This window comes from Tasmannia lanceolata, unplaced genomic scaffold (assembly GCF_043159265.1).
Source record: "Tasmannia lanceolata isolate RefF3 unplaced genomic scaffold, GAP_Taslan_0.1 ptg000012l, whole genome shotgun sequence".
Classification (NCBI taxonomy): domain Eukaryota; kingdom Viridiplantae; phylum Streptophyta; class Magnoliopsida; order Canellales; family Winteraceae; genus Tasmannia; species Tasmannia lanceolata.
Genome location: NW_027518689.1, coordinates 13,445,822 through 13,469,000, shown reverse-complemented (window position 1 = coordinate 13,469,000; position 23,179 = coordinate 13,445,822). Strand labels below are relative to the sequence as shown.

At 32.2% G+C, this 23,179-nt stretch overlaps 1 protein-coding gene across 1 annotated transcript in view; it reads left to right on the top strand.

Annotated features, from left to right (window-relative positions):
• Positions 1–22,643, top strand: part of LOC143888562 (uncharacterized) — a 71,751-nt gene extending 49,108 nt beyond the window's left edge. The window contains exon 2 of the mRNA XM_077393008.1: positions 21,758–22,643. Within this exon, the coding sequence (XP_077249123.1) occupies positions 21,758–22,643 (886 nt within the window). The remainder of the gene's footprint in view (positions 1–21,757) is intronic.
• The last annotated feature ends 536 nt before the right edge of the window (positions 22,644–23,179 follow it).

Genomic DNA, 23,179 nt, shown 5'->3' with positions numbered 1-23,179 from the left:
TGAGACATTGGAAACTCGAGAGATGGTGTCAAGGAGGTTTTAGCAAAGTTTTGAGATGAGAATGAGAGGGTACTTAATCTTAGATTTAGTTGCTGAATGACGGAGATTGAAAGAAATAAAAGTTTCTCATTTTAGAAACTTTATAAAACATCAAACTTTTATACTTAGTAAACCCTAGAGATGGTGTCAAAGAGCTTTTAGCAACATTTTGAGAAGTGTATTAGATGGTATTGAGTCTTAGATTTAGTTGATGAAGGATGGAGATTGAAGAAATAGAAAGTTTATTATTTTAGAAACTTTATAAAACATCCATCTTTTAGACGTGGGAAATCCTCGAGACAGTGTTAATAAGCTTTTTGCCAAGTTTTGAGATCAGGACAAGAAGGTATTGTATTTTAGATTTAGTTGAAAAAGTAAGAAGATTGAAAAAATTGAAAGTTTCTTATTTTAGAAACTTTTCAAAACATCAATTTTTAGCAATAGGAGACCCTAGAGATGGGGTCAAGAAGTTTTGAGCCATGTTTTGAGGCGAGGATGAGATGGTATTGAAACTTAGATTTAGTTGATGAAGGACTACCTTTTATGGCATTGAAACCCTAGAGATGATGTCAACCAACTTCTAGCCACGTTTTAGGTTGAGAATCAGAAGGTATTGAACCTTAGATTTAGCTGATGAAGGGTGGAGATTGAAAAAATAGAAATCTTCTTATTTTAGAAACTTTATAAAACATCCATCTTTCGGACATAAGAAACCCTAGAGATGGTGTCAAGATGTTTTTTGCCAAGTTTTAAGATTAGGATGAGAGGGTATTGAATCTTAGATTTAGTTGCTGAAGGATAGAGATTGAAGAAATAAAAAGTTTCTTATTTTAGAAACTTTATAAATATCAATCTTTTACTTTTTGTAAACCCTAGATATGGTATCGAAGTGCTTTTAGCTAAGTTTTGAGATGAGGATTAGGTGGTATTGTTGATGAAGGATGGAGATTGAAAAATTACAAAGTTTCTTATTTTAGAAACTTTATAAAACATCCATCTCTTAGACATAGAAAACCCTAGATGTGGTGTAAAGAAGCTTTTAGCGATGTTTGTAGAAGAGGATGAGATGGTATTGGATCTTAGATTTAGTTGATAGAGGATATTGAATTAAAAAATAGAAAGTTTCTTATTTTAGAAACTCTAAAACATCCATCTTTTAGACATAAGAGACCCTGGAGATGGTGTCAAAGAGCTTTTAGCCAAGTTTTTGGATGATGATGAGATGGTTTTAAATCTTAGATTTAGTTGATGGAAGATGGAGATTGAAAAGAGTAGAAAGTTTCTTGTTTTAGAAACTTTATAAAATATCCATCTTTTAGACATAGGAAATCCTAGAGATGGTGTTAAGGAGCTTTCAGTCGAGTTTTGAGATGAGGATTTGAGGGTATTGGATCTTTGATTTTGTTCATAAAGGATGAAGATTGAAAAAATAGAAAGTTTATATAACATCCATCGTTTAGACATAGCTGACCCTAGAGATGGTGTTAATGAGCTTTTAGCCAAGTTTTGGATTGGTGATGAGGTGGTATTGAATTTTAGATTTAGCTGATGAAGGATGGAGATTGAAAAAATAGAAAGTTTCTTATTTTAGAAACTTTATAAAACATCCATCTTTGAGACATTGGAAACTCGAGAGATGGTGTCAAGGAGGTTTTAGCAAAGTTTTGAGATGAGAATGAGAGGGTACTTAATCTTAAATTTAGTTGCTGAATGACGGAGATTGAAAGAAATAAAAGTTTCCCATTTTAGAAACTTTATAAAACATCAAACTTTTATACTTAGTAAACCCTAGTGATGGTGTCAAAGTGCTTTTAGCAACATTTTGAGAAGAGTATTAGATGATATTGAATCTTAGATTTAGTTGATGAAGGATGGAGATTGAAGAAATAGAAAGTTTATTATTTTAGAAACTTTATAAAACATCCATCTTTTAGACGTGGGAAATCCTCGAGACAGTGTTAATAAGCTTTTTGCCAAGTTTTGAGATCAGGACGATAGGTATTGAATCTTAGATTTAGTTGATATAGTAAGAAGATTGAAAAAATTGAAAGTTTCTTATTTTAGAAACTTGTCAAAACATCAATTTTTAGCCATAGGAGACCCTAGAGATGTGGTCAAGAAGTTTTCAGCCATGTTTTGAGGCGAGGATGAGATGGTATTGAAACTTAGATTTAGTTGATGAAGGACCACCTTTTATGGTATTGAAACCCTAGAGATGATGTCAACCAACTTCTAGCCATGTTTTAGGTTGAGAATCAGATGGTATTGAACCTTAGATTTAGCTGATGAAGGGTGGAGATTGAAAAAATAGAAATCTTCTTATTTTAGAAACTTTATAAAACATCCATCTTTCGGACATAAGAAACCCTAGAGATGGTGTCTAGATGTTTTTTGCCAAGTTTTAAGATTAGGATGAGAGGGTATTGAATCTTAGATTTAGTTGCTGAAGGATAGAGATTGAAGAAATAAAAAGTTTCTTATTTTAGAAACTTTATAAATATCAATCTTTTACTTTTTTTGTAAACCCTAGATATGGTGTCGAAGTGCTTTTAGCTAAGTTTTGAGATGAGGATTAGGTGGTATTGTTGATGAAGGATGGAGATTGAAAAATTACAAAGTTTCTTATTTTAGAAACTTTATAAAACATCCATCTCTTAGACATAGAAAACCCTAGATGTGGTGTAAAGAAGCTTTTAGCCAAGTTTGTAGAAGAGGATGAGATGGTATTGGATCTTAGATTTAGTTGATAGAGGATATTGAATTAAAAAATAGAAAGTTTTTTTATTTTAGAAACTCTAAAACATCCATCTTTTAGACATAAGAGACCCTAGAGATGGTGTCAAAGAGCTTTTAGCCAAGTTTTGGGATGATGTTGAGATGGTTTTAAATCTTAGATTTAGTTGATGGAAGATGGAGATTGAAAAAGTAGAAAGTTTCTTGTTTTAGAAACTTTATAAAATATCCATCTTTTAGACATAGGAAATCCTAGAGATGGTGTTAAGGAGCTTTCAGTCAAGTTTTGAGATGAGAATGTGATGGTATTGGATCTTGGATTTTGTTGATAAAGGATGGAGATTGAAAAAATAGAAAGTTTATATGACATCCATCGATTAGACATAGCTGAACCTAGAGATGGTGTCAATGAGATTTTAGCCAAGTTTTGGATTGGTGATGAGGTGGTATTGAATTTTAGATTTAGCTGATGAAGGATGGAGATTGAAAAAATAGAAAGTTTCTTATTATAGAAAATTTATAAAACATCCATCTTTGAGACATTGGAAACTCGAGAGATGGTAGTGTCCAGGAGCTTTTAGCAAAGTTTTGAGATGAGAATGAGAGGGTACTGAATCTTAGATTTAGATGGTGAATGGCGGAGATTGAAAGAAAAAAAGTTTCCTATTTTACAAACTTTATGAAACATCGAACTTTTATACTTAGTAAACCCTTGAGATGGTGTCAAAGAGCTTTTAGCAACATTTTGAGATGAGGATTAGATGGTATTGAATCTTTGATTTTAATTGATGAAGGATGGCGATTGAAGAAAGAGAAAGTTTATTATTTTAGAAACTTTATAAAACATCCATCTTTTAGATGTAGGAAATCCTCGAGATAGTGATAATAAGCTTTTTGCCAAGTTTTGAGATCAGGACGAGATGGTATTGAATCTTAGATTTAGTTGATAAAGTAAGAAGGTTGAAAAAATAGAAAGTTTCTTATTTTAGAAACTTTTCAAAACATCAATTTTTAGCCATAGGAGACCCTAGAAATGGGGTCAAGGAGCTTTTAGCCATGTTTTGAGGTGAGGATGAGATGGTATTGAAATTTAGATTTAGTTGATGAAGGACCACCTTTTATGGTATTGAAACCCTAGAGATGATGTCAACCAACTTCTAGCCACATTTTGGGTTGAGAATCAGAGGGTATTGAATCTTAGATTTAGCTGATGAAGGATGGAGATTGAAAAAATAGAAAGCTTCTTATTTTAGAAACTTTATAAAACATCCATCTTTTGGACATAAGAAACCCTAGAGATGGTGTCAAGGAGTTTTTTGCCGAGTTTTAAGATTAAGAGGAGAGGGTATTGAAACTTAGATTTAGTTATTGAAGGACAGAGATTGAAGAAATAAAAAGTTTCTTATTTTAGAAACTTTGTAAATATCAATCTTTTACTTTTTGTAAACCCTAGATATGGTGGCGAAGTGCTTTTAGCTAAGTTTTGAGATGAGGATTAGGTGGTATTGAATCATAGATTTAGTTGATTAAGAACGGAGATTGAAAAATTACAAAGTTTCTTATTTTAGAAACTTTATAAAACATCCATCTTTTAAACATAGAAAACCTAGATGTGGTGTAAAGAAGCTTTTAGCCAAGTTTGTAGAAGAAGATGAGATGGTATTGAATCTTTGATTTTGTTGATATAGGATATTGAATTAAAAAATAGAAAGTTTCTTATTTTAGAAACTCTAAAACATCAATCTTTTAGACATAAGAGACCCTGGAGTTGGTGTCCAAGAGCTTTTAGCCAAGTTTTGGGATGATGATGAGATGGTTTTAAATCTTAGATTTAGTTGATGGAAGATGGAGATTTAAAAAGTAGAAAGTTTCTTGTTTTAGAAACTTTATAAAATATCCATCTTTTAGACATAGGAAATCCTAGAGATGGTGTTAAGGAGCTTTCAGTCAAGTTTTGAGATGAGGATGTGATGGTATTGGATCTTGGATTTTGTTGATAAAAAATAGAAAGTTTATATAACATCCATCGTTTAGACATAGCTGACCCATGAGATGGTGTCAATAAGCTTTTAGCCAAGTTTTGGATTGATGATGAGATGGTATTGAATCTTAGATTTAGCTGATTAAGGATGGAGATTGAAAAAATAGAAAGTTTATTATTTTAAAAACTTTATAAAACATCCATCTTTTAGACGTGGGAAATCCTCGAGATAGTGGTAATAAGCTTTTTGCCAAGTTTTGAGATTATGACGAGATGATATTAAATCTTAGATTTAGTTGATAAAGTAAGAATATTGAAAAAACAGAAAGTTTCTTAGTTTCTAACCTTTTCAAAACATCAATTTTTAGCCATAGCAGACCTTACAGCCATCAAGGAGCTTTTTGCCATGTTTTGAGGTGAGGATGAGATGGTATTGAAACTTAGATTTAGTTGATGAAGGACCACCTTTTATGGTATTGAAACCCTAGAGATGATCTCAACCAACTTCAAGCCACGTTTTGGGTTGAGAATCAGAGGGTATTGAATCTTAGATTTAGCTGATGAATGATGGAGATAGAAAAAATAGAAAGCTTCTTATTTTAGAAACTTTATAAAACAACAATCTTTTGACATAAGAAACCCTAGAAATGGTGTCAAGGAGTTTTTTGCCAAGTTTTAAGATTAGGATGAGAGGGTATTGAATCTTAGAATTAGTTGCTGAAGGATAGAGATTGAAGAATTAAAAAGTTTCTTATCTTAGAAACTTTAGTAATATCAATCTTTTAGTTTTTGTAAATCCTAGATACGGTGTCGAAGTGCTTTTGGCTAAGTTTTGAGATGAGGATTGGATGGTATTGAATCATAGATTTAGTTGATGAAGGATGGAGAATGACAAATTACAAAGTTTCTTATTTTAGAAACTTTATAAAACATCAATCTTTTAGACATAGAAAACCCTAGATGTGGTGTAAAGAAGCTTTTAGCCAAGTTTGTAGAAGAGGATGAGATGGTATTGAATCATAGATTTAGTTGATAGAGGATATTGAATTAAAAAAAAGAAAGTTTCTTATTTTAGAAACTCTAAACATCTATCTTTTAGACATACGAGACCCTGGAGATGGTACCGAAGAGCTTTTAGCCAAGTTTTGGGATGATGATGAGATGGTTTTAAATCTTAGATTAAGTTGATGGAAGATGGAGATTGAAAAAGTTGAAAATTTCTTGTTTTAGAAACTTTATAAAATATCCATATTTTAGACGTAGGAAATCCTGGAGATGGTGTTAAGGGGCTTTCAGTCAAGTTTTGAGATGAGGATGTGATGGTATTGGATCTTGGATTTTGTTGATAAATGATGGATTGAAAAAATAGAAAGTTTCTTATTTTAGAAGTTTGTATAACATCCATCGTTTAGACATAGCTGACCCTAGAGATGGTGTCAATGAGCGTTTAGCCAAGTTTTGGATTGATGATGAGATGGTATTGAATCTTAGATTTAGCTGATGAAGGATGGAGATTGAAAAAATAGAAAGTTTATTCTTTTAGAAATTTTATAAAACATCCATCTTTTAGACATTGGAAACTCGAGAGATGGTGTCAGGGAGCTTTTACCAAAGTTTTGAGATGAGAATGGGAGGGTACTAAATCTTAGATTTAGTTGCTGAATGATGGAGATTGAAAGAAAAAAATGTTTCTTATTTTAGAAACTTTATAAAACATCAAACTTTTATACTTAGTAAACCCTAAAGATGTTGTCAAAGAGCTTTTAGTAACATTTTGAGATGAGGATTAGATGGTATTGAATCATAGATTTAGTTGATGAAGGATGGAGATTGAAGAAATAGAAAGTTTATTATTTTATAAACTTTATAAAACATCAATCTTTTAGACGTGGGAAATCCTCGAGATAATGTTATTATGCTTTTTGCCAAGTTTTGAGATCATGACGAGATGGTATTGAATTTTAGATTTAGTTGATAAAGTAAGAAGATTGAAAAAATAGAAAGTTTCTTATTTTAGAAACTTTTCAAAACATCAATTTTTAGCCATAAGATACCCTAGAGATGGTGTCAAGGAGCTTTTAGCCATGTTTTGAGGTGAGGATGAGATGGTACTGAAACTTAGATTTAGTTGATGAAGGATGGAGATTGAAAGAATAGAAAGCTTCTTATCTTAGAAACTTTATAAAACATCCATCTTTTGGACATAAGAAACCCTAGAGATGGTGTCAACGAGTTTTTTGCTAAGTTTTAAGATTAGGATGAGAGGGTATTGAATGTTAGATGTAGTTGCTGAAGGATAGAGATTGAAAAAATAAAAAGTTTCTTATCTTAGAAACTTTATAAATATCAATCTTTTACTTTTTGTAAACCCTAGATATGGTGTCGAAGTGCTTTTAGCTAAGTTTTGAGATGAGGATTAGTTGGTATTGAATCATAGATTTAGTTGATGAAGGATGGAGATTGAAAAATTACAAAGTTTCTTATTTTAGAAACTTTATAAAACATCCATCTTTTAGACATAAAAAACCCTAGATGTGGTGTAAAGAAGCTTTTAGCCAAGTTTGTAGAAGATGATGAGATGATATTGAATCTTAAATTTAGTTGATAGAGGATATTGAATTAAAAATAGAAAATTTCTTATCTTAGAAACTCTAAAACATCAATCTTTTAGACATAAGAGACCCTGGAGATGGTGTCAAAGAGCTTTTTGCCAAGTTTTGGGATGATGATGAGATGGTTTTAAATCTTAGATTTAGTTGATGGAAGATGGAGATTGAAAAAGTAGAAAGTTTCTTGTTTTAGAAACTTTATAAAATATCCATAATTTAGACGTAGGAAATCCTAAGGAGCTTTCAGTCAAGTTTTGAGATGAGGATGTGATGGTATTGGATCTTGGATTTTGTTGATATAGGATGGAGATTGAAAAATAGAAAGTTTATATAACATCCATCGTTTAGACATAGCTGACCCTAGAGATGGTTGTAATGAGCTTTTAGCCAAGTTTTGGATTTATGATGAGATGGTACTGAATCTTCTATTAAGCTGATGAAGGATGGAGATTCAAAAAATAGAAAGTTTCTTATTTAAGAAACTTTATAAAATATCTATCTTTTAGACATTGGAAACTCGAGAGATGGTGTCAAGGAGCTTTTAGCAAAGTTTTGAGATGAGAATGAGAGGGTACTGAATCTTAGATTTAGTTTCTGAATGATGGAGATTGAAAGAAAAAAATATTTCTTCTTTTATAAACTTTATAAAACATCAAACTTTTATACTTAGTAAACTTTAGAGATGGTGTCAAAGAGCTTTTAGCAACATTTTGAGATGAGGATTAGATGGTATTGAATCTAAGATTTAGTTGATGAAGGATGGAGATTGAAGAAATAAAAAGTTTATTATTTTATAAACTTTATAAAACATCCATCTTTTAGACGTGGGAAATCCTCGAGATAGTGTTAATAAGCTTTTTGCCAAGTTTTGAGATCAGGACAAGAAGGTACTGAATCTTAGATTTAGTTGATAATGTAAGAAGATTGAAAAAATAGAAAGTTTCTAATTTTAGAAACTTTTCAAAACGTCAATTTTTAGCCATAGGAGACCCAAGAGATGGTATGAATGAGCTTTTTTAGCCATGTTTTGAGGTGAGGATGAGATGGTATTGAAACTTAGATTTAGTTGATGAAGGACCATCTTTTATGGTATTGAAACCCTAGAGATGATGTCAGCCAACTACTAGCCACGTTTTGGGTTTAGAATCAGAGGGTATTGAATCTTAGATTTAGCTGATGAAGAATGGAGGTTGAAAAAATAGAAAGCTTCTTATTTTAGAAACTTTATAAAACATCCATCTTTTGGACATAACAAACCCTAGAGATGGTGTCAAGGAGTTTTTTGCCAAGTTTTAAGATTAAGATGAGAGGGTATTGAATCTTAGATTTAGTTGCTGAAGGATAAAGAGTGAAGAAATAAAGGTTTCCTATTTTAGAAACTTTATAAATATCAGTCTTTTACTTTTTGTAAACCCTAGATATGGTGTCGAAGTGCTTTTAGCTAAGTTTTGAGATGAGGATTAGATGGTATTGAATCATAGATTTAGTTGATGAAGGATGGAGATTGAAAAATTACAAAGTTTCTTATTTTAGAAACTTTATAAAACATCCATCTTTTAGACATAAAAAACCCTAGATGTGGTGTAAAGAAGCTTTTAGCCAAGTTTGTAGAAGATGATGAGATGATATTGAATCTTAAATTTAGTTGATAGAGGATATTGAATTAAAAATAGAAAATTTCTTATCTTAGAAACTCTAAAACATCAATCTTTTAGACATAAGAGACCCTGGAGATGGTGTCAAAGAGCTTTTTGCCAAGTTTTGGGATGATGATGAGATGGTTTTAAATCTTAGATTTAGTTGATGGAAGATGGAGATTGAAAAAGTAGAAAGTTTCTTGTTTTAGAAACTTTATAAAATATCCATAATTTAGACGTAGGAAATCCTAAGGAGCTTTCAGTCAAGTTTTGAGATGAGGATGTGATGGTATTGGATCTTGGATTTTGTTGATAAAGGATGGAGATTGAAAAATAGAAAGTTTATATAACATCCATCGTTTAGACATAGCTGACCCTAGAGATGGTTGTAATGAGCTTTTAGCCAAGTTTTGGATTTATGATGAGATGGTACTGAATCTTCTATTAAGCTGATGAAGGATGGAGATTCAAAAAATAGAAAGTTTCTTATTTAAGAAACTTTATAAAATATCTATCTTTTAGACATTGGAAACTCGAGAGATGGTGTCAAGGAGCTTTTAGCAAAGTTTTGAGATGAGAATGAGAGGGTACTGAATCTTAGATTTAGTTTCTGAATGATGGAGATTGAAAGAAAAAAATATTTCTTCTTTTATAAACTTTATAAAACATCAAACTTTTATACTTAGTAAACTTTAGAGATGGTGTCAAAGAGCTTTTAGCAACATTTTGAGATGAGGATTAGATGGTATTGAATCTAAGATTTAGTTGATGAAGGATGGAGATTGAAGAAATAAAAAGTTTATTATTTTATAAACTTTATAAAACATCCATCTTTTAGACGTGGGAAATTCTCGAGATAGTGTTAATAAGCTTTTTGCCAAGTTTTGAGATCAGGACAAGAAGGTACTGAATCTTAGATTTAGTTGATAATGTAAGAAGATTGAAAAAATAGAAAGTTTCTAATTTTAGAAACTTTTCAAAACGTCAATTTTTAGCCATAGGAGACCCAAGAGATGGTATGAATGAGCTTTTTTAGCCATGTTTTGAGGTGAGGATGAGATGGTATTGAAACTTAGATTTAGTTGATGAAGGACCATCTTTTATGGTATTGAAACCCTAGAGATGATGTCAGCCAACTACTAGCCACGTTTTGGGTTTAGAATCAGAGGGTATTGAATCTTAGATTTAGCTGATGAAGAATGGAGGTTGAAAAAATAGAAAGCTTCTTATTTTAGAAACTTTATAAAACATCCATCTTTTGGACATAACAAACCCTAGAGATGGTGTCAAGGAGTTTTTTGCCAAGTTTTAAGATTAAGATGAGAGGGTATTGAATCTTAGATTTAGTTGCTGAAGGATAAAGAGTGAAGAAATAAAGGTTTCCTATTTTAGAAACTTTATAAATATCAGTCTTTTACTTTTTGTAAACCCTAGATATGGTGTCGAAGTGCTTTTAGCTAAGTTTTGAGATGAGGATTAGATGGTATTGAATCATAGATTTATTTGATGAAGGATGGAGATTGAAAAATTACAAAGTTTCTTATTTTAGAAACTTTATAAAACATCCATCTTTTAGACATAAAAAACCCTAGATGTGGTGTAAAGAAGCTTTTAGCCAAGTTTGTAGAAGATGATGAGATGATATTGAATCTTAAATTTAGTTGATAGAGGATATTGAATTAAAAATAGAAAATTTCTTATCTTAGAAACTCTAAAACATCAATCTTTTAGACATAAGAGACCCTGGAGATGGTGTCAAAGAGCTTTTTGCCAAGTTTTGGGATGATGATGAGATGGTTTTAAATCTTAGATTTAGTTGATGGAAGATGGAGATTGAAAAAGTAGAAAGTTTCTTGTTTTAGAAACTTTATAAAATATCCATAATTTAGACGTAGGAAATCCTAAGGAGCTTTCAGTCAAGTTTTGAGATGAGGATGTGATGGTATTGGATCTTGGATTTTGTTGATAAAGGATGGAGATTGAAAAATAGAAAGTTTATATAACATCCATCGTTTAGACATAGCTGACCCTAGAGATGGTTGTAATGAGCTTTTAGCCAAGTTTTGGATTTATGATGAGATGGTACTGAATCTTCTATTAAGCTGATGAAGGATGGAGATTCAAAAAATAGAAAGTTTCTTATTTAAGAAACTTTATAAAATATCTATCTTTTAGACATTGGAAACTCGAGAGATGGTGTCAAGGAGCTTTTAGCAAAGTTTTGAGATGAGAATGAGAGGGTACTGAATCTTAGATTTAGTTTCTGAATGATGGAGATTGAAAGAAAAAAATATTTCTTCTTTTATAAACTTTATAAAACATCAAACTTTTATACTTAGTAAACCCTAGAGATGGTGTCAAAGAGCTTTTAGCAACATTTTGAGATGAGGATTAGATGATATTGAATCTAAGATTTAGTTGATGAAGGATGGAGATTGAAGAAATAAAAAGTTTATTATTTTATAAACTTTATAAAACATCCATCTTTTAGACGTGGGAAATCCTTGAGATAGTGTTAATAAGCTTTTTGCCAAGTTTTGAGATCAGGACAAGAAGGTACTGAATCTTAGATTTAGTTGATAATGTAAGAAGATTGAAAAAATAGAAAGTTTCTAATTTTAGAAACTTTTCACAACGTCAATTTTTAGCCATAGGAGACCCAAGAGATGGTATGAAGGAGCTTTTTTAGCCATGTTTTGAGGTGAGGATGAGATGGTATTGAAACTTAGATTTATGAAGGACCATCTTTTATGGTATTGAAACCCTAGAGATGATGTCAGCCAACTAGCCACGTTTTGGGTTTAGAATCAGAGGGTATTAAATCTTAGATTTAGCTGATGAAGGATGGAGGTTGAAAAAATAGAAAGCTTCTTATTTTAGAAACTTAATAAAACATCCATCTTTTGGACATAACAAACCCTAGAGATGGTGTCAAGGAGTTTTTTGCCAAGTTTTAAGATTAAGATGAGAGGGTATTGAATCTTAGATTTAGTTGCTGAAGGATAGAGAGTGAAGAAATAAAGGTTTTCTATTTTAGAAACTTTATAAATATCAGTCTTTTACTTTTTGTAAACCCTAGATATGGTGTCGAAGTGCTTTTAGCTAAGTTTTGAGATGAGGATTAGATGGTATTGAATCATAGATTTAGTTGATGAAGGATGGAGATTGAAAAATTACAAAGTTTCTTATTTTAGAAACTTTATAAAACATCCATCTTTTAGACATAGAAAACCCTAGATGTGGTGTAAAGAAGCTTTTAGCCAAGTTTTTAGAAGATGATGAGATGGTATTGAATCATAGATTTAGTTGATAGAGGATATTGAATTAAAAAATAGAAAGATTCTAATTTTAGAAACTCTAAAACATCCATCTTTAGACATAAGAGACCCTGGAGATGGTGTCAAAGACATTTAGCCAGGTTTTGGGACGATGATGAGATGGTTTTAAATCTTAGATTAAGTTGATGGAAGATGGAAATTGAAAAAGTAGAAAGTTTCTTGTTTTAGAAACTTTATAAAATATCCATCTTTTAGACGTAGGAAATCCTATAGATGGTGTTAAGGAGCTTTCAGTCAAGTTTTGAGATGAGGATGTGATGGTATTGAATCGTGGATTTTGTTGATAAAGGATGGAGATTGAAAAAATTGAAAGTTTCTTATTTTAGAAAGTTTATATGACGTCCATCGTTTAGACACAACTGACCCTAGAGATTGTGTCAATCAGCTTTTAGCCAAGTTTTGGATTGATGATGAGATGGTATTGAATTTTAGATTTACCTGATGAAGGATGGAGATTGAAAAAATAGAAAGTTTCTTATTTCAGAAACTTTGTAAAACATCCATCTTTTAGACATTGGAAACTCCAGAGATGGTGTCAAGGAGCTTTTAGCAAAGTTTTGAGATGAGAATGAGAGGGTACTGAATCTAAGATTTAGTTGCTGAATGATGGAGATTGAAAGAAAAACAAGTTTCCTATTTTAGAAACTTTATAAAACATCAAACTTTTATACTTAGCAAACCTTAGAGATGGTGTTAAAGAGCTTTTAGCAACATTTTGAGATAAGGATTAGATGGTATTGAATCTTAGTTTTGGTTGATGAAGGATGGAGATTGAAGAAATAGAAAGTTTATTATTTTAGAAACTTTATAAAACATGCATCTTTTAGACGTGGGAAATCTTTGAGATAGTGTTAATAAGCTTTTTGCCAACTTTTGAGATCAGGACGAGATGGTATTGAATCTTAGATTTAGTTGATAAAGTAAGAAAATTAAAAAAATAGAAAGTTTCTTATTTTAGAAACTTTTCAAAACATCAATTTTTAACAATAGGAGACCCTAGATATGGTGTCAAGGAGCTTTTAGCCATGTTTTGAGGTGAGGCTGAGATGGTATTGAAACTTAGATTTAGTTGATGAAGGACCACCTTTTATGGTATTGAAACCGTAGAGATGATGTCAACCAACTTCTAGCCACGTTTTGGGTTGAGAATCAGAGGGTATTGAATCTTAGATTTAGCTGATTAAGAATGGAGATTGAAAAAATAGAAAGCTTCTTATTTTAGAAACTTTATAAAACATCCATCTTTTGGATATAAGAAACCTTAGAGATGGTGTCAAAGAGTTTTTTTCCAAGTTTTAAGATTAGGATGAGAGGGTATTGAATCTTTGATTTAGTTGCTGAATCATAGAGATTGAAGAAATAAAAAGTTTCTTATTTTAGAAACTTTATAAATATCAATCTTTTACTTTTTGTACACCCTAGATATGGTGTTGAAGTGCTTTTAGCTAAGTTTTGAGATGAGGATTAGATGGTATTGAATCATAGGTTTAGTTCATGAAGGATGGAGATTGAAAAATTACAAAGTTTCTTATTTTAGAAACTTTGTAAAACATCAATCTTTTAGACATAGAAAACCCTAGATGTGGTGTAAAGAAGCTTTTAGCCAAGTTTGTAGAAGATGATGAGATGGTATTGAACCTTAGATTTAGTTGATAGCGGATATTGAATTAAAAAATAGAAAATTTCTTATTTTAGAAACTCTAAAACATCCATCTTTAGACATAAGAGACCCTGGAGATGGTGTCAAAGAGCTTTTAGCCAAGTTTTGGGATGATGATGAGATGGTTTTTAATCTTAGATTTAGTTGATGGAAGATGAAGATCAAAAAAGTAGAAAGTTTCTTTTTTAGAAACTTTATAAAATATCCATCTTTTAGACGTAGGAAATCCTAGAGATGGTGTTAAGGAGCTTTCAGTCAAGTTTTGAGATGAGGATGCGATAGTATTGGATCTTGGATTTTGTTGAGAAAGGATGGAGATTGAAAAAATTGAAAGTTTCTTACTTTAGAAAGTTTATATAACATCCATAGTTGAGACATAGCTGACCCTAGAGATGGTATCAATGAGCTTTTAGCCAAGTTTTGGATTGATGATGAGATGGTATTGAATCTTAGATTTACCTAATGAAGGATGGAGATTGAAAAAATAGAGAGTTTCTTATTTTAGAAACTTTATAAAACATCCATCTTTTAGACATTGGAAACTCGAGGGATGGTGTCAATGAGCTTTTAGCAAAGTTTTGAGATGAGAATGAGAGGGTACTGCATCTTAGATTTAGTTGCTGAATGATGGTGATTGAAAGAAAAAAATGTTTCCTATTTTATAAACTTTATAAAACATCAAACTTTTATACTTAGCAAACCTTAGAGATGGTGTTAAAGAGCTTTTAGCAACATTTTGAGATGAGGATTAGATGGTTTTGAATCTTAGATTTAGTTGATGAAGGATGGAGATTGAAGAAAATAGAAAGTTTATTATTTTATAAACTTTATAAAACATCCATCTTTTAGACGTGGGAAATCCTCGAGATAGTTTTAATAAGCTTTTTGCCAAGTTTTGAGATCTGGACGAGAAGGTATTGAATCTTAGATTTAGTTGAAAACGTAAGAAGATTGAAAAAATAGATAGTTTTTATTTTAGAAACTTTTCAAAACATCAATTTTTAGCCATAGAAGACCCAAGAGATGGTGTGAAGGAGCTTTTTTAGCCATGTTTTGAGGTGTGGATGAGATGGTATTGAAACTTAGATTTAGTTGATGAAGGACCACCTTTTATGGTATTGAAACCCTAGATATGATGTCAGCCAACTTCTAGCCACGTTTTGGGTTTAGAATCAGACGGTATTGAATCTTAGATTTAGCTGATGAAGGATGGAGATTGAAAAAATAGAAAGCTTCTTATTTTAGAAACTTTATAAAACATCCATCTTTTGGACATAACAAACCCTAGAGATGGTGTCAAGGAGTTTTTTGCCAAGTTTTAAGATTAGGATGAGAGGGTATTGAATCTTAGATTTAGTTGCTGAAGGATAGAGATTGAAGAAATAAAAAGTTTCTTATTTTAGAAACTTTATAAATATCAGTCTTTTACTTTTTGTAAACCCTAGATATGGTGTCGAAGTGCTTTTAGCTAAGTTTTGAGATGAGGATTAGATGGTATTGAATCATAGATTTAGTTGATGAAGGATGGAGATTGAAAAATTACAAAGTTTCTTATTTTAGAAACTTTATAAAACATCCATCATTTAGACATAGAAAACCCTAGATGTGGTGTAAAGAAGCTTTTAACCAAGTTTGTAGAAGAGGATGAGATTGTATTGAATCTTAGATTTAGTTGATAGAGGATATTGAATTAAAAAATAGAATGTTTCTTATTTTAGAAACTCTAAAACATCCATCTTTAAACATAAGAGACCCTGGAGATGGAGATTGAAAAACTAAAAAGTTTCTTATTTTAGAAAATTTATATAAAATCCATCGTTTAGACATAGCTGACCCTAGAGATGGTGTCAATGAGCATTTAGCCAAGTTTTGGATTGATGATGAGATGGTATTGAATCTTAGATTTAGCAGATGAAGGATGGATATTGAAAAATTAGAAAGTTTCTTATTTTAGAAACTTTTTAAAACATCCATCTTTTAGACATTGGAAACTCGAGAGATGGTGTCAAGGAGCTATTAGCAACGTTTTGAGATGAGAATGAGACGGTACTGAATCTTAGATTTAGTTGCTGAATGATGGAGATTGAAAGAAAAAAAAGTTTCCTATTTTAGAAACTTTATAAAACGTCAAACTTTTATACTTAGTAAACCCTAGAGATGGTGTTAAAGAGCTTTTAGCAACATTTTGAGATTAGGAATAGATGGTTTTGAATCTTAGATTTAGTTGATGAAGGATGGAGATTGAAGAAATAGAAAGTTTATTATTTTAGAAACATTTCAAAACATCAATTTTTAGCAATAGGAGACCCTAGAGATGGTGTCCAGAAGCTTTTAACCATGTTTTGAGGTGAGGATGAGATGGTATTGAAACTTAGATTTAGTTGATTAAGGACCACCTTTTATGGTATTGAAACCCTAGAGATGATGTCAACCAACTTCTAGCCACGTTTTGGGTTGAGAATCAGAGGGTATTGAATCTTAGATTTAGCTGATGAAGGATGGAGATTGAAAAAATAGAACGCTTCTTATTTTAGAAACTTTATAAAACATCCATCTTTTGGACATAAGAAACCCTCGAGATGGTGTCAAAGAGTTTTTTGCCAATCTTTAAGATTAGGATGAGAGGGTATTGAATCTTAGATTTAGTTGCTGAAGGATAGAGATTGAAAAAATAAAAAGTTTCTTATTTTAGAAACTTTATAAATATCAATCTTTTACTTTTTGTAAACCCTAGATATAGTGTCGAAGTGCTTTCAGCTATGTTTTGAGATTAGGATTAGGTGGTATTGAATCATAGATTTAGTTGATGAAAGATGGAGATTGAAAAATTACAAAGTTTCTTATTTTAGAAACTTTATAAAACATCCATCTTTTAGACATATAAAAAACCCTAGATATGCTGTAAAGAAGCTTTTAACCAAGTTTGTAGAAGAGGATGAGATGGTATTAAATCTTAGATTTAGTTGATAGAAGATATTGAATTAAAAAATAGAATGTTTCTTATTTTAGAAACTCTAAAACGGATATCTTTAAACATAAGAGACCCTGGAGATGGTTTCAAAGAGCTTTTAGCCAAGTTTTGGGATTAAGATGAGATGGTTTTAAATCTTAGATTTAGTTGATGGAAGATGGAGATTGAAAAAGTAGAAAGTTTTTTTTTTATAAACTTTATAAAATATCCATCTTTTAGACATAGGAAATCCTAGAGATGGTGTTAAGGAGATTTCAGTCAAGTTTTGAGATGAGGATGTGATGGTATTGGATCTTGGATTTTGTTGATAAATGATGGAGATTGAAAAAATAGAAAGTTTCTTATTTTAGAAAGTTTTTATAACATGCATCGTTTAGACATAGCTGACCCTAGAGATGGTGTCAATGAGCTTTTAGCCAAGTATTGGATTGATGATGATAGGTATTGAATATTAGATTTAGCTGATGAAGGATGGAGATTGAAAAAATAGAAAGTTTCTTATTTTAGAAACTTTATAAAACATCCATCTTTTAGACATTGGAAACTCGAGAGATGGTGTCAAGGAGCTTTTAGCAAAGTTTTGAGATGCGAATGAGAGGGTAGTGAATCTTAGATTTAGTTGCTGAATGATGGAGATTGAAAAAATAAAAAGTTTCCTATTTTAGAAACTTTGTAAAACATCAAACTTTTATACTTAGTAAACCCTAGAGATGGTGTCAAAGAGCTTTTAGCAACATTTTGGGATGAGGATTAGATGATATTGAATATTAGATTTAGTTGATGAAGGATGGAGATTGAAGAAATAGAAACTTTATTATTTTAGAAACTTTATAAAATATCCATCTTTTAGACGTGGGAAATTCTCGATACAGTGTTAATAAGCATTTTGCCAAGTTTTGAGATCAGGACGAGATAGTATTGAATCCTAGATTTAGTTGATAAAGTAAGAAGATTTGAAAAAATAGAAAGTTTCTTATTTTAGAAACTTTTCAAAATATCAATTTTTAGCCATAGGAGACCCTAGAGATGGTGTCAAGGAGCTTTTAGCCATGTTTTGAGGTGAGGAATAGATGGTATTGAATCTTAGATTTAGTTGATGAAGGACCACCTTTTATGATATTGAAACCCTAGAGATGATGTCAACCAACTTCTAGCCACGTCAAAGGTTGAGAATCAGAGGGTATTGAATCTTAGATTTAGCTGATGACGGATGGAGATTGAAAAAATAGAATGCTTCTTATTTTAGAAACTTTATAAAACATCCATCTTTTGGACATAAGAAACCTTAGAGATGATGTGAAGGAGTTTTTTGCCAAGTTTTATGATTAGGATGAGAGGGTATTGAATCTTAGATTTAGATGCTTAAGGATAGAGATTGAAGAAATAAAAAGTTTCTTATTTTAGAAACTTTATAAATATCAATCTTTTACTTTTTGTAAGCCCTCGATATGGTGTCGAAGTGCTTTTAGCTAAGTTTTGAGATGAGGATTAGATGGTATTGAATCATAGATTTAGTTGATTAAGGATGGAGATTGAAAAATTACTAAGTTTCTTATTTTAGAAACTTTATAAAATATCCATCTTTTAGACATAGAAAACCCTAGATGTGGTGTACAGAAGCTTTTAGACAAGTTTGAAGAAGAGGATGAGATGGTATTGAATCTTAGATTTAGTTGATAGAGGATATTGAATTAAAAAATAAAAAGTTTCTTATTTTAGAAACTCTAAAACATCCATCTTTTAGACATAAGAGACCCTAGAGATGGTGTTAAAGAGCCTTTAGCCAAGTTTTGGGATGATGATGAGATGGTTTTAAATCTAAGATTTAGTTGATGGAAGATGGAGATTGAAAAAGTAGAAAGTTTCTTGTTTTAGAAACTTTATAAAATATCCATCTTTTAGACATAGGAAATCCTAGAGATGGTGTTAAGGAGCTTTCAGTCAAGTTTTGAGATGAGGATGTGATGGTATTGGATCTTAGATTTTGTTGATAAAGGATGGAGATTGAAAAAATAGATAGTTTATATAACATCCATCGTTTAGACATAGCTGACCCTAGAGATGGTGTCAATGAGCTTTTAGCCAAGTTTTGGATTGATAATGAGATGGTATTGAATCTTAGATAGAGCTGATGAAGGATGGAGATTGAAAAAATAGAAATTTTCTTATTTTAGAAACTTTTTAAAATATCCATCTTTTAGACATTGGAAACTCGGAGAGATGGTGTCAAGGGGCTTTTAGCAAAGTTTTGAGATGAGAATGAGAGGGTACTAAATCTTAGATTTAGTTGCTGAATGATGGAGATTGAAAGAAAAAAAAGTTTCCTATTTTAGAAACTTTATAAAACAAGAAAATTTTCTACTTAGTAAACCCTAGAGATGGTGTCGAAGAACTTTTAGCAGTATTTTGAGATGAGGATTAGTTGGTATTGAATCTTAGATTTAGTTGATGAAGGATGGAGATTGAAGAAATAGAAAGTTTATTATTGTAGAAACTTTATAAAACATCCATCTCTTAGACGTGGGAAATCCTCGAGATACTGTTAATAAGCTTTTTGCCAAGTTTTGAGATCAGGACGAGATGGTATTGAATCTTAGATTTAGTTGATAAAGAAGATTGAAAAAATAGAAAGTTCTTATTTTAGAAACTTTTCAAAACATCAATTTTTAGCCATAGGAGATCCTAGAGATGGTGTCAAGGTGCTTTTAGCCATGTTTTGAGGTGAGGAAGAGATGGTATTGAAACTTAGATTTAATTGTTGAAGGACCACCTTTTATGTTATTGAAACCCTAGAGATGATGTCAACCAACTTCTAACCACGTTTTGGGTTGAGAATAAGAGGGTATGGAATCTTAGATTTAGCTGATGAAGGATGGAGATTGAAAAAATAGAAAGCTTCTTATTTTAGAAACTTTATAAAACATCCATCTTTTGTACATAAGAAACCCTGGAGATGGTGTCAAGGAGTTTTTTGCCAAGTTTTAAGATTAGGATGAGAGGGTATTGAATCTTAGATTTAGTTGCTGAAGGATAGAGATTGAAGAAATAAAAAGTTTCTTATTTTAGAAACTTTATAAATATTAATCTTTTACTTTTTGTAAACCTTAGATATGGTGTTGAAGTGCTTTTAGCTAAGTTTTGAGACGAGGATTAGATGGTATTGAATCATAGATTTAGTTGATGAATGATGGAATTGAAAAATTTGTAAGTTTCTTATTTTAGAAACTTTATAAAACATCCATCTTTAAGACGTAGAAAACCCTAGATGTGGTGTAGAGAAGCTTTTAGACAACTTTGAAGAAGAGGATGAGATGGTATTGAATCTTAGATTTTGTTGATAGAGGATATTGAATTAAAAAATAGAAAGTTTCTTATTTTAGAAACTCTAAAACATCCATCTTTTAGACATAAGAGACCTTGGAGATGGTGTCAAAGAGCTTTTAGCCAAGTTTTGGGATGATGATGAGATGGTTTTAAATCTTCGATTTAGTTGATGGAAGATGGAGATTGAAAAAGTAGAAAGTTTCTTGTTTTAGAAACTTTATAAAATATCCATCTTTTAGAGATAGGAAATCCTAGAGATGGTGTTAAGGAGCTTTCAGTCAAGTTTTGAGATGAGGATGTGATGGTACTGGATCGTGAATTTTGTTGATAAAGGATGGAGATTGAAAAAATAGAAAGTTTATATAACATCCATCGTTTAGACATAGCTGACCCTAGAGATGGTGTCAATGAGCTTTTAACCAAGTTTTGGATTGATGATGAGATGGTATTGAATCTTAGATTTAGCTGATGAAGGATGGAGATTGAAAAAATAGAAATTTTTTTATTTTAGAAACTTTTTAAAATATCCATCTTTTAGACATTGGGAACTCGAGAGATGGTGTCATGGGGCTTTTAGCAAAGTTTTGAGATGAGAATGAGAGGGTACTGAATCTTAGATTTAGTTGCTGAATGTTGGAGATTAAAAGAAAAAAAAGTTTCCTATTTTAGAAACTTTATAAAACATCAAACTTTTATACTTAGTAAACCCTAGAGATGGTGTCAAAGAGCTTTTAGCAACATTTTGAGATCAGGATTAGTTGGTATTGAATCTTAGATTTAGTTTGTGAAGGATTGAGATTGAAGAAATAAAAAGTTTATTATTTTAGAATCTTTATAAAACATCAATCTTTTAGACGTGGGAAATCCTCAAGATAGTGTTAATAAGCTTTTTGCCAAGTTTTCAGATTATGCCCACCAACATCACCACAACCTGTCCTGATGGTAGTTATGGGAGCATGGAATGTTAGGGGCCTATGCTCCGAAACTAAAAGGGGGGAAATAAAAAGATTTATTCAAGAGAACAACCTCTCCCTTATTTGCCTAACGGAAACCAAAGCAAAGAAAGATGATCTGCAGCAGATCACTTCCGCAATATGTTAAAATTGGGAGTCCCAAACAAATTATGATTTCTGTGTCAAAGGCAGAATCTGGGTCCTTTGGGACCCAAAGGTGGTACAATTCCAAGTCCTCTATAAGACTTCCCAAATAATACATGGGGAATGTCACGCCATTCTAGCTGGCCAATCAATAACGATTTCTGCTATCTACGCCTCAAATGATGCTATTGAACGCAGGCACCTCTGGTCTTCTTTAGTGGGAATTTCTTCTGCGATTCAGCAGCCTTGGATTGCTTTGGGGGATTTTAATATCACTAGATTCGCTGATGAAAGATGGGGAGGAGCTGATCCTAATCTCTCAGACATGAATGATTTTAATGATTATATTGAGGACTGCTCCCTTTTAGACTTGAGATCAGTTGGTCAAATCCTTCTTGGAATAACAGATCTTGTACTGGTAACCTTAAACTTCGTAGACTTGACAGAGCTTTAGTAAATGAGGAATGGCTGCAAGTATTTCCCACCTCTTATGTTCAATACAAGAATCCTGGCTTGTCCGATCACTCCCCTATCATTGTCCTCACTTCTCCTGTGCATAATACAGGCGGGAAACCTTTCAAATTTCATAATATGTGGCTATCTGACACTTCCCTCTATGAGGTTGTTGAAAGAGCTTGGAACTCAAAGATCCGTGGGAACCCTATTTTCATAATTTTCAAGAAACTCCAAGGGACCAAGAGAGCTATAAAATATTGGAATCGAAATAGTTTCAGGAGGGTGGACATCCTAGCACCTCAAATCAGGAAAACCTTGGATGAGATCCAAACAAAGGTCGCGGTAGATCCAAGGAACAGTTGCCTCAGAGATGAGGAAAAAGCCATTCGGGAGAAGTTCATCCGGATAGCCAAGCAGGAGGAGAGCTTGTTTCATCAAAATTCCCGCGTCAACTGGTTAAATCTTGGTGACTCAAATACCGAGTTTTTTCACTCTGCCAAGTCCATGCGAAGAAATCAGAATCAGATTCAGGCGATTGAAGACCAGAACGGAGAGTTCTGTACTGAACCCCAAGGAATTGCTGACATTCTGGTAAATCATTTTTCTTGCCTGCTTAACCACAATATCTCTATGATTGGAGATCTTCCTGAACCACAGTACAAGCTGTCCTCTTATGAGGCCCATGATCTCGTTAAGCCTTTCGGGGCTAAGGAGATAAAAGATGTGGTGTTCAACTGTGATGGGAATCTAGCCCCCGGACCTGATGGTTTTAATGGGGCTTTCTTTAAGCAATTCTAGTATTTAATTGGGGGAGAGGTTACTAAAGCTATCCAGTATTTCTTTCGATCTGGCAATCTTCTTCCGGCTTTCAATACCACCTTTATAGCTCTGATCCCCAAATGTAGTGGAGCCTCCTCCCCAAACCAATTCAGGCCCATCTCCTTGTGCAACTTCTTCTATAAAATCATAACCAAGCTTATGGCCTATAGACTTAGTAAAATTATGAACCAGATTGTCAGCCCTCACCAATCTGCCTTCATCAAGGATCGGTTAATCCAAGGTAATGTTCTCCTCACTCATGATCTATGTCACAACTTCCACAAGCTCTCCAACACTAAAGCCTTGTGTATCAAGCTTGACCTGAAAAAAGCTTATGATTATGTTATCCATGGAGCTCTCCTTGGTTTCATGAGCAAGATTGGGTTCCCTCCTATGTGGTGCACCTGGATTTCTAAGTGCATTGCCTCAGCATCCTTCTCCGTTCTTCTCAATGGATCCCCGAAGGGATTCTTTGAGTCTACAAATGGGCTAAGACAAGGGGACCCCCTGTCCCC